This window comes from Apus apus, chromosome 2, assembly GCF_020740795.1.
Source record: "Apus apus isolate bApuApu2 chromosome 2, bApuApu2.pri.cur, whole genome shotgun sequence".
Lineage (NCBI taxonomy): Eukaryota > Metazoa > Chordata > Aves > Apodiformes > Apodidae > Apus > Apus apus.
The window spans coordinates 31,190,990-31,203,075 of NC_067283.1; the positions used below are offsets into that span (position 1 = coordinate 31,190,990).

Genomic DNA, 12,086 nt, shown 5'->3' on the forward strand with positions numbered 1-12,086 from the left:
GGATGGCTGCGCGTGGGCGAGGCAGAAACCACATCGCCAGCAAAACCTCCCGGCGTTATTTTAGGACCGATGCAGCAGCCGTGGCGTTTTGCTCACTTTTCACAAAATACTCCCCGGGGGAGGACAAGGAGGGAGAGGGGCGAGCAGCTTTTCTGTCCTGTTCCCTGCTGTCCGTTCCTCCCTCCTTGGCTTCTCCCCACCAGACCGGGCTGGGCCGGGGGAAGGGGTTAATCACAGTCGAAACCGAGCAGCGCAGGGAGGACAGCCGGCGGTTTGAAAGACAGAGACTGGACAGCTGTGTTTGCTGTGGTATTTTTAAACGCATTAATGCAGGCTCCAATCACCCGGCCATGCTTGACCTATTTTTGGCTCAGGCCGGCCATTGTTCTATTTCTGCCGCTGCTGGGCCACGCTGGTGTCGATTCAAATGCAAATGAGTTATCGTTGCTGCTCCCGCCAGCTTCGCCTGGCCAGGGAGAGCCGGGCAGGGAGAGGAGAGGGGCACAGGGAGAGAACACTGGTCCGGGCTGGGGTGATTCAGACTAAACCCTCGGGGGCTCCCGGTGGCTGGAAAGGGAGCTTACTCTGTTGAATGGTTTTTAAGAGGCTGTGCTTTCCCCCCGCCTCGCCAGAAATCCCGAAGTGCAGATATTTCTTCATTTCTCCTTCCACCTGCCGCTGGCTGCCCGAACGCAACTGCGGGAACTCGGCGGCTGCCGCCCCGGCTGCTCGCGGCTCCCTTCCAGCGGGCGGGGGCTGCCGGCAGGGGAGCCGGGGTTTTCCCCCTCTCCCGATAGATACTTGTGCAAATGCTTAAACGTTGCTAACTGCCGAAGCGTATTATCTTACAACCCTCGCTGGAGGAGGTAGGACTGCAGAGGGTCGTGCCTGACACCCCTGTGCAAGTGCAGTGATGAACCTCTCGTGTAGCTGAAGCGCAGACGGGTTGGAATATGCTGCAGACAATTTACGAGAGTGAATCGTGTTTTTCCTCAGATGGGGTTTCTGGACGTGAAAAGCTCTTGGCTCAGCAAAGAATGCACAGTATGATCAGCTCAGGTAAGACAGCTCCATACCTTGAACTTCAGTGGCTGACTGGGAAAATCTAGCCTATCAGAACAAGAAAACAACCCTCCTTTAAAGAAGTGACTTATATTTTTGTGTGCTTTATGTAAGTTGTTAAATAACGACCTCTATGATAGTATGGATAGATAGCTGCTTCTGCAAGGAGTTTCTCTCGTTAAGCCTGCTGCTTTCCAGCCAGAGCAAAATGCTCACAACTGAAATGTAGTTTAGGATTCCTTGTTTGTTTTGTTGCATGGTTGCAAAATGGGGTTCACGGTACAGGTTTATTCACAGAGAGAGGCTTCCTCAGACAGCCCTTGTCAGGAGGCTGCAATTAGACCCCCTCATAGGCAATTCTGGTCATATGTTGTAAACAGGTTTTGGTCTTTCTGTGACTTTCCTTTCCTCCAGTGTGTATACACAGGGAGTTAAATACTAACCCCTTTCTCTTTTCATCACAGTGTTACTTTAAAATATCTTGAATATGCATGGCTTATTTTGTTACTTCGAAACTATTTGGGAACCTGGCAATGGCAGTCATAAGTAATGACTCACTGAGATGTAAATGGGAAATGTTTTTTAATGAAGTTATTTCAAAGCTGCTCTGAAAGAACACTGGACATTTCCTCAAGTATTTGAATCTGCCCTTGTATTTTCTCGTTTCTTTGCTAGCTGTGTTTGAGACCTGCAAATGACGCACTGAGGATTAAGTTGGAAGAATTGTTGCCATTCAGATAAAATGTCAATTTAGAGAGGCTAAAAAAAGGCCAAAAAAAAGAGTTACTCTTGTCTGTTCTCTCTTAAACTCTGTGAATCCCAGTTTTGTTTTTATTGGGCTGAAACTCATTCTTTTGAGGCACATTGGTGTCTGATTTATATCTTTTAAATCCTAGGTTTCTGACTTTGTTTTTCATAAAGCTGGCTTTGTAGAGGACCTATATGAAGAATGAAGGGTGAATTGTTTACATGTACTTCAGTCTTAGCTCACCTTCCTGTTTGTTTTTTTTTTTCTTTTCCTTTCTCTTTTTCTTTTTCTCTTCCTTTTTCTTTCACAAAACTTCACAGTGGTTCTCAGTTTTTAAGATCAGTTCTGTGTGTAGACCACACCTCTCTTAATGTGCTGCCTCTTTTGGTACACCTGTTGAGGCCATGTTTGTTTGTTGGTTTGCTTTTTAAAATGAAATGTTTCTTTTCCTGCTTTATAGCAAAATAACTTAGTTTTACTTGTGTTTCCTTCTTAAATACAATTTTAGAGCAGACTTCTAGTTTCAGATATGAAAACAAATCGTGAGAGATTGTGTCAAATTATAATATATTTCCTGTCAGAAAAGATGTAGGTATGTCTTAACCTCATTACTAATGTATTTAAATATAAAAAGCCAATGCTACCTCATAATCGTTATAGACTGAAGGAGAGAATGAGATTGAAAAGCTCAGGTTAAAGTAAAGAGAATACCTGAGGGGCATGCAGACTTCCTACTGGTAATGTTTAACATAAGGAATTTTTCTATTCCTTTATAAAGCTTCTGGGTTGGTTTGTTTCTTTGTGGATCTCTCAAAAGAATTTACTGTTTCTTTAACTTCTTAAGAAAGATGTTGATCTTTGTCAAGGACAGAAATCAGGTGAAAGACTTGTTTAAAATATGGACAAGGAAGCTCTATCAAAGACAGGAGGTAAAAGCACAAGTTTATCTCAAAGTGTTAGGGTTCTGCAAAGCCATCTACAGTGTTGACTTCTTGTTCAGGGATTATTGCTTTTCTTTGATTTTCCTGAATAACTCTGCAGGTGTCTAATGCTTTTGTATTGGTCAAAGAGATAAAACTGTCTGCTTCCCCTCCCTCCTGTTTGTTTGGTGTTTTTGTTTGTTTGTTCTTGTTGTTTTTTGTTTGTTTATTTGTTGTGCTTTTTTAAATACCATGTCAAGTTGAAGTTAGCTGTACACAAGTGAAAATTAATTTTTTTTAGCTTACTATGCTGCCTTGTAACTGCCAATTAATGTTCCTTGAGTAACAGCAATTTTCTCATTTGAAACCCAAGAAAAGGAGGTAATGTTCGGTAAGTTTAGAGCTCTGCTTTTCTTCACTGGAGACAAGAATATCATGTAACAATTGATTTGTATCTGATGTTACATTAGCCCCATGTGACATATACAATTCCCCTGTAGTACCAAGTAGGAGGGGTTTTTAGACCTCAGGAAAACCCAACCCTTAGTCAAGAACATTATCCAGGTAAAAGATGTGTAAATATATATTCTGTAGAACACAAAACATTCTTCAGTGTTTCTGTTGGCCTTTAAAATACACAGCTAGACTGCAAATAGTTGACACTATACATAGTCTACAGTTTAATTCATGTCACATGAAACCACAAAGCCTGGTGCTACTGTCAGTTGCCTTCAGTTCCTTTGAGTCAAGGGTCTTGCAGGATCAGGCCTGGTAACTTTTCAGGTATAGTCTCACTCTATGCTGCATATGGGGGAGAAAGAAGTAGCCAGGGTAGGATGATGTGTTCTAGTGTTCAGAGTAGCTAGAATCAGTAATTTGAATTTTGCTTATCACAGTGTCCTTACTATAAAGTTAACCTCACTTGCATGCATGTGACTTTTGCTCAGGTTAAGAAGTTGCACACCTTTAAGAAAAGAGCAGATCCCTGGACATTTACAGTCTGCACCCTTGATATTAATGAAGTCTTTGAAGCAAGCACAACTTAAACACTCAATGGAATTTTAGATTTGTTAGTTCCCAGATGCAATGGGCATGTATTATGCGAATCTTATTTTAAACTGGGTTGGAGCCATCCCCAGAAAGGACAGACTCAGTGGCCAATGGGTACATATTTGCAAAGCAAGCTGTCTAAGGAATTTCTGACAATAGCAGACATAGGAAATACTTCAGTCATGTGAAGCAGTTCTTCTGGTATTCCCTCAATTACTGCTTTGCCTGTCAGTCTCTGTCCTTGCTTGTAAGTCATACTATGAATGAGATGATCTGGATAGGTACCAATCAAAAGTCTAATTATGAATGGAGCAATCTAGATCGGCACTGACTCAATAAGCTGTGTAATTTGCAGACACCTACACCTTATTGCAGAGAGCAGTTTCAGCTATCTTGAGAAGACTGAACTAGATTCTCCCATATGGTACTGTTGCTCTAAAGTGTACCAGTAAGTGCTGTGCAACTTTATTTAAGAAAATGATGCTGATGTATTCTTATTTGATACCATAATTATTTTAGTTTCATGATTTACAAAATAGTTCTGGAGTCTAGAGCCTCTTGTTTAGCTGGAAGTGCTATTTAACTATGCTGTTGCTTTTATTTTTCCCAAAAATTTTCACCTTCTGTGTGTGCAATGCCACAGTGAACCCTAGCATTCACCTGGCCTCTTATCTTTCCAGAATATGAGTAATAAATTTTAAGTCCTTGAAGAAAAGCATTTAATGCATCACCATCCATGGCAAGAACACTCATTAAAATGTAGTCGATAAATAACTAATGCAGGGCTACATTACTCAAATAGATGTTAGTTGTGTGAAGGAGAAGAAAGACTTTAAGAAGTAATGCCAAGTTTCGTGTCTTCTGGTGATTTAATATACTATGCTGTTTTTCCACAGGGTAAGGTTACTAACGTTTGCTTCATTGGCCGTATTTTGACATACACCCTTGCACTGGCCTGCCTAAATTACACCTTGGCTTTTGTTGGGTAAGGCATCATCTGCTTCCTGCCCAAAGCTGTTGTATTGAAAAATAAAGAGTTCAAGGAGCATAAAGCCTTGGCTCGTCACAGAGTTGACAAGTGACCCAAGCAAGTTACACAATCTTGCTCAGATCAGCTAACCCTTTCGTGAAATACAGAAAATTATACCTGTCAGACTCAGGAGTCTAAAGGGCAAAATTATTTTAAAAGGAATATGAAGATTCAGCATGATTCATTTGACTGACTTAATCTACATATAGGCTTGCAAAACACCTGCAATTTCACAAATGTAGTTAGTGATTGTAGTCAGAGTATTTTATTCCCTGCACCAGTCAGGAAATTCAAACTATGTCACTTGAATTTACATGACAGAATCGGTGCTACACACATCGTGTTGTATGTGGGTTGACAGGTCCTGATGAACTGTCTTCCCTCAGTAAACCCTGATGCACAAAATTTATCTCATATTTTGTATCTTATCATGTGGCCATATGACCACCCATACACATTTGTACACGTGCATTTATATTGCCTTCAGGGAAAATTATTTGGTTATTGCTTTCCCATTTATTTTCTGGCCAAACAAAACTTTCACCTGCTCAACTGTTGCTGTGAAAATTGTAGAAAGGAAATTATTGTAAAGGTTTGCTCTGATATTAATAAAAAACTTGACATGTTTGCATATCTGAATCAGGTAACATAAACGTCTTATAAAGTGTTGCATTTGTGGTATCTCAGGCAATAATTCTTAAAAGAGAGTAAGCATAGATGTGCTGAGCTTTTACTTTGTCATTCTTTTCAGAGTATAAACTGAGTGTGAAAATTCCATTCAGGAAAGTTCTAGATAACAGCCAGAGAGGAGTTTTCAATGCCTGCTGTAAATGCTAGGTAGAAAAAAATCTATACCTTCATAGCAGTATTTGAAATAATTGTTACAGAAGAGTAAGGCTTTAACAATTAATACAATGAGAGGAGATGAGGAACACAGACCTGCAGATCTTACATAGTTAAAATCTCACTTATTTCTGGTAGAGGCTCTGCCCAGTAATGTGTGCTGGACAAAACATTGGTTATGAATTTAGTTGAACAAAAGCATTATAGAAAAGAATGAAGCTGCTTTTTCTGCTTCACATTATTGCCAATACATGGAGTACAGACCAGTGCTGCCAACTTCGTGTGTCCTGTCGTGCTATAACATCGCTTTGGCTTTATTTCCTCTTTTTTAAGTACCCAGCTTCTGGAGCCGTGTGAGCGCCTGACTGTCTTTGCATTAGAAGATACATTTATAGGTTGCTGGAAAAACCTGGAATAAAAATTTCAAAATACAAGATTGACAAGAATAGCAAGTTTAAAAAGCTGGGAAGAGATAAAAATAAAGCAGAACATAATTTCAAAACCTCTTTGAGTGTCTTTCCTGGTACCATTAAATACTGCATTTAATACAGAGGTTCACTAGTACTGGCACTAGGACACTAGCTCCTGTCACTTTGATGTGTTGAGCTAAATCACTTAACTGGAAAAGAGCTTTTTACTTCAGGTATTTTTATTTTAGCTGTTCAGCTTTATTACACCTGTTGGTTTGCACTGCACTCAAACACGCATGCCTTCAGCCAGTCTTTCCTCCTGTAAAACTGTGTACAGAATCCAGTTAGTTCATTAATGTTTGCATCAGTTGTGAGGAGCACTTGTAACTCTTCCTACTACCTGAGCTTCAGTCAAACCTCTGTATTGACTGCGGGGGCCCTTTCTTCTGCATAGTCATTGCAGAGAAAGCAAAAGCTGTGAGAAAGCAGAATAGATAGATAGCCTGCAAACATATGCGTATATACGCATTAATTTCAGCTTTTGGTATAGTTGATCAAAGAGGTTTCAGGTGTTGCATTTTAACCTTTCCCAGCTACTTTTAAGGGTGTATTTTTTTTGTATGGTGGTTACAATCCAAAATATTGTAGAGAAGCTAAACACATGAAAATCCAAAATGCCCTGTTCTGTGGATCTCTTTAACAGGCTGACTCCTCTGGGTCAGTTATTCTTAGCCTAGTTATTTTCATCTTATGGCATTACAGGTCTAAGATTAGCCTGTTAGGCGTTATCATGCCATCTGAGTTACCTCCTAATATAACTGTACACCGGAATGGTTATTTATAGACAGAGCATTCTGTCATTTTTGCTTTATTTCTGGTAGTTTAAATAAAGAAGAGCAACATTCAAGAAAAACCACAGATTCCTTCCTGCTGCCAAAACAACATGATAACTGCCTGCTGAGGGGCAAGGATATTGTTTAAAACGTGTGCGTGCAGCAGATGCAAACATCCTCTTTATCTCCCCCACATCTACTAAAACGAGGTACCTCAGGGTGGCACTGCTCCTGTCTCTTCTGGAGGAGGGGAGGGGTGCCAGATCGATGCACCGAACCGTGCAGAAGAGGGAGTTGTGGTTGCTGATGAGAACAAGGATATCCAGGTGCTATTTTTATGGGCTGGCACCATCAAGCTCCATGTTCAGTGTGAACATGTCACATACGCACACAGCTCCTCCAAAATGGACCCCTCTAATTTTGTTACATAAAGTGATGTCTGCTATTCAATTAGCCTTCTTTGTGCTTTTCAGACACAACAGGAAGCTTCAACAAATTGTCACATTTTTAGCAAACCGTTTTTTATGGCTGCTTCACAAACATTTCTGCTCACTAGAAAGAACTTGAATCCTAAAGGAGAATTGTAATTCAAAAACACAGTAAAGTCATGCTCTCCCATGAGGAAGTTCACTGGGATCTTTGTGATCACGTGTTTAACTAGGAGCAAGCTTTTAGTGACAGTAAAGAGAAACCAAAATAATAAAGTGGCAGTTCTTCGGCTGGGTGTTGGTGCAGCCTCTAACTCTAGTTGTTTCTCAGGAAGCTGACAATTCATAAAATAGAGAAATATTAATGGATTGTAATTATCTCATGAACTATACTTTTTTTTTTTTTTAACCTTTTTTCTCTAAATAAATGATGTGTTTCTATCTTTGTGCACATTCTGGGTGTAATCAGGGGGCACCTGATTGTTTTACTTTGAAATGGTTTGGAAAAGCTTGCAATATCAGTGGAAGCCTTTGCAGAGCTGAGTGATACGCTGCTGCTTTAACTCCCATTACATAATAAGGAGCTCATTTCTTTTTGTCAGACTGACAGGTCTGAGCATGACTGTAAAGGTACTTTGGCATTTAGTATAATCTGAGCGTAGCCAACACATCTGTTTATTGTTTTGTGTCTTGCAGTTGTAAACTCCTTCCAGTTTGTGGCACATACAAACATAAAAAGAGCTCCAAGAATTCAAATCCTTTGTGGATGAATGTGCTTGAAAAGCAGGATGCTTTATTCTAATGATAACACATTCCTTCTAGTAATGAAACTGAGTATCATCAAAGGGAGACAAGAGCAGGAATGGAATGAATTATTTGAAAATGACAAATATATAAATAATGTTTTTACAATGAAAGACCATTGTTCTCTTTCATGATCCCTGTGGTTGAAGGTATGCATGCCACAGGGAGGAACCGCATCTATTGAGTTTCAGTGAAGTCTGGAATGGAATAATGAGTAAGCTTAAAGTTAATTTAATAATTTCCTGCAATTGTTCTGTTCTTAATCCAAGTTTCCTTTTTCTTGGTGCCCAAGGCCACCACCTTGTTGGTGTTGCACAGTAACAATATGAGAGGGAGTAAGGAAAATGGACTGTGTCTATAATTTTACATAGACACTCTTCTTGGTGTCTGCTACTCCTGTTCAAGTTTAGTAAAATGTTAGTGATGGCTTTTTATTTATCTGCTTACAACTCCTTTTCTTGCAGATGCAGTAAGTTCTCAGTTCTCTTCACACTGGACTGTTCAAGTTTTTGATACTCTAATTTGAATCTGACCTTGAAGTTTTAAAATGCATAAAATAGTACACATATTACAAAATTACAAATATTGTTATATTACAAGTATTACATATTACAATATTACATATTACAATATCACCAAGAAACTTAAAATACTTAGATTTTTTGAGATTTCGTGCTGCCATGAGTAGTAACAATTAGTATGAGGTGCAGAATGGTGTAAGAAACAGCAAACGGAAAATAGCCAGTTTGATTCTTTATATTAGCATATCTACTCTTACATGGAGATGCATATTTAAAGGACTATCTAGAAATTGCTTAGATGCCTCAAAATGCTCATCATAAAAAAAGCTTGCACAGCAGCTGCTGAAATCTAGTGGGACCCAAATTCAGGAGAGCACTTCACCTTGGGATCTGATAGATGCTCACCAGCCTGTGTTGTGCATATGCTCAAAACTATTGCAGGCTCAAAAGACAGATCTACTCACGTCAGGAAGTTGGCATCCTTTTATTTGCTGTCACTGTTTTTCTTGCAGGACCTATTGCAGAAGAAGAATAAAGTTTTATACTACTGTTTCTTTTAAGAATTGGCAATAGTTATCATGGAAGGAATTCCGTAGGAAATCATAAATCTTACTTAGTTTTTTTTTCAAGGCGTAGGAGGGAAGGACTGGCAGGAGGGAAGGAGATAAGAAGAAGAGATGAGAGAATTTTATAAATGGAGTAGTAAGTAGTGGGCTATACAAGCACTTCCTATGTTAAAATGCTGAGGGAGGGTGGGGAAGGCATTGAAAATGCAAGAGAACTATGTGGGAGATGGAAACCAGGGGAGTTTGAAGTACATTTCTAGATGTCCATGAAAGGAGGAAAAATTTAGGAGAAAACAGTTATAAGAACAGTCAGCTTCAACTGAAATAAGTTTCTGTCAAGAAAAAACAACCCTCTGAAGCCATAATGAAGAATAATACATGGGAAGGCAGGAATATTTCTGAATCAGCTAAAGTTGTAAAAAACAACCCACGACTATATTACTTAAGTAGTCACAGCATTCAGGGGTTTTTCTTGCCTTTGTCCAGACTATTTTCCAATTTTTTTGTCTGAGACGGAGTAATTTGTTTAGGAGAGGGAGAGGTGTAGGACACTTGACTGTTTATGCACACACTAAAAATTCTGTTGCATCTTACCATCCCTAAGTCCCCAAGTATCACCCCCTCTCCTCCCTCCCCATTGTAGATCAGCTTTCCTAGAGAAACTGCAGAGCAATCTCACTAGTGATCTGCACTGTATTCCTGTTGCTGTGCCACCTGCACCATCCCTGTTTTGCCTTTTCTGCTTGGCCTAGTAGACAGTTTTCTGAACTCTGTTCTTATTTTCTTGGCTGTTTTGTTGTTTTTTTCCTTTCCATCCAGCTCATACAGGGTGATAATGGGGCAGCTGGATAACTTAGGAGGAAAGAATCATAGAATCATAGAATCATTAAGGTTGGAAGGGACCTTAAAGATCATAAAGTTCCAATCCCCCTGCCATGAGCAGGGAACCCTACCACCAGGTCAGGTTGCACAAAACCTTGCCCAACCTGTCCTTAAAAACCTGAAGGGATGGGGCATCAACAACCTCCCTGGGCAAGCCATTCCAGTTCCTCAACACCCTTATAGTGAAGAATTTCCTAATATCTAATATCTAACCTAATATCTCACCTAAATCGCCCCTCTCTCAGTTTAAAACCATTACCCCTTGTCCTATCACTATCTTCTCTGGTGAAAAGCCCCTCCCCAGCATTCTTGTAGGCCCCTTTCATGTAATGGTGTGAAATTAGAAATGACCACGGCAAAGGAATAAGAAGGAATACTAATGCGACTGAATTAAGTAATGGTGATGCTATGGATGATTAAGGATACTAATACTGACATGGTTATTTTGTTCAGAAAATAAATTGTTAGAAATGGAAATATTTAGAAAAAAATAGCCTTGGGCTAAAATTCTCAAATCTCATCTAAGAATGAACACATCTCTCTGGTCTCTGGTCATGCATATATACTTGTCACTTGTGTACACATGCAAATACGGAAGATGTGTATACATAGAATAACCTCCAATCTTACTCTTTCCTCCCTCACTGGGGACATTTTGGTATGGCTTTATTAAAATTTGACAAAAGTCTTAAAGAACAATAGGTTTCACAAGTTAGTTCAGATGAACTGGAATGAGTGCTTAAGGCAAAGTGATTTTCCTTCTCCTACGGGCTTACCAGCCCATGGGTGTGGTCTTGCTTCCCATCTGTCTGCCATTCTTCATCTGCAGATATCCAGAGGTCTGCAGGAGCACTCATTTAGTCCTGAAGACCTCAGGAACTCATTCTTAAGGACCTGCTTTTGTTTTTCCCTCTAGGGGATACTGTTGCTATGTCTATTCTGGTAATGACTAGGAACTCCAGGTGCAGAGCAGCTTATAAAACATTTAGCAGCCAAATAGGCTTTAGTGTTCTGTATATTCAGAAAGGAGTGAGCATAAAAATATGGACTATTGCTTTCTTAATTTTCCTCTTTCTTCTTCTTTTTTTTTTTTTTAATTTTTGTTATCTGTGAATAAGATATGTTTTGTCATATAGATGTATGGTACATGGCCATAGACGTGACAACTGGCATTGCCAGGAAGGAAGAGCAGCAGTCCCATCCTCTCCCTGGTCCTGGGCTCTCTTTCCTCTGTTGCACAGTCATATCCTTTGTACCAGCACAGATACTCATGTGTCCTTTGGATGGAGTGAACAGTTGGCCCTGGTTGAAATGTGTCCCCCGCTTCCCTGTGCCACAGAGGGTGTGTGCAGTGCTGTGAGGGACGAGGGCATCACCATCGGGGGCAGAGGGGCTGCTAGCCAGGGAGGGAGGAACAGCAGTTTCTCTCTCCTTCAGCTCTGGCGTATGGTGGCTCCAAATACATGCAAAACTGCTGCCTGGGAAATCTGTGTCCAGAGAATGCACCTCTTGCTCCTCTCAACGTTTAAAGGACAGTGCCGAAAATTTCACACTCAATTAGCACCTGTTAAACTCCAGTTAACTACATGGCACTCTACTGTTAAGAAGAATTTATGCTAATACTGTCCCTGTGAAGCTGTCAATAATTACCTTTCATCATCCATTTAATCTGTTAGTGCTAAAGGAAAACACCCTACCAATGTATGCTGTTTTGTATGAAGTAGAAAATCATATCTGTGTATCTGTGTATTCAGCAATCTGCACCAAAACTGACATACTGAAAGCAGGAGCCATCTGCACCACTGAGCCATACTAGCTTCATGTGAAGTCTCAGGGAAAGCCTTCATGACTCCTGTGTGCAACTTCTGCTTCATTTATTTTTTTTTTAACCCTCTCTTTGTGGAGAAAATGCTTTTCCAAACATTCTACCACTATAATTCCTCCTGCCCTCATTTATTTTTGTAACCTAAAAGTGCTCCAGTCTTTTCT

At 40.1% G+C, this 12,086-nt stretch overlaps 1 protein-coding gene across 3 annotated transcripts in view; it reads left to right on the forward strand.

Moving 5' to 3' along the window:
• Positions 1-489: 489 nt before the first annotated feature.
• Positions 490-12,086, forward strand: part of HDAC9 (histone deacetylase 9) — a 286,192-nt gene continuing 274,595 nt past the window's right edge. For all 3 annotated transcript variants that reach the window (XM_051609619.1, XM_051609616.1, XM_051609618.1), the window contains exon 1: positions 490-1,059. In XM_051609619.1, coding sequence (XP_051465579.1) covers positions 954-1,059 — 106 coding nt within the window. In that variant the 5' untranslated portion in view covers positions 490-953. The remainder of the gene's footprint in view (positions 1,060-12,086) is intronic.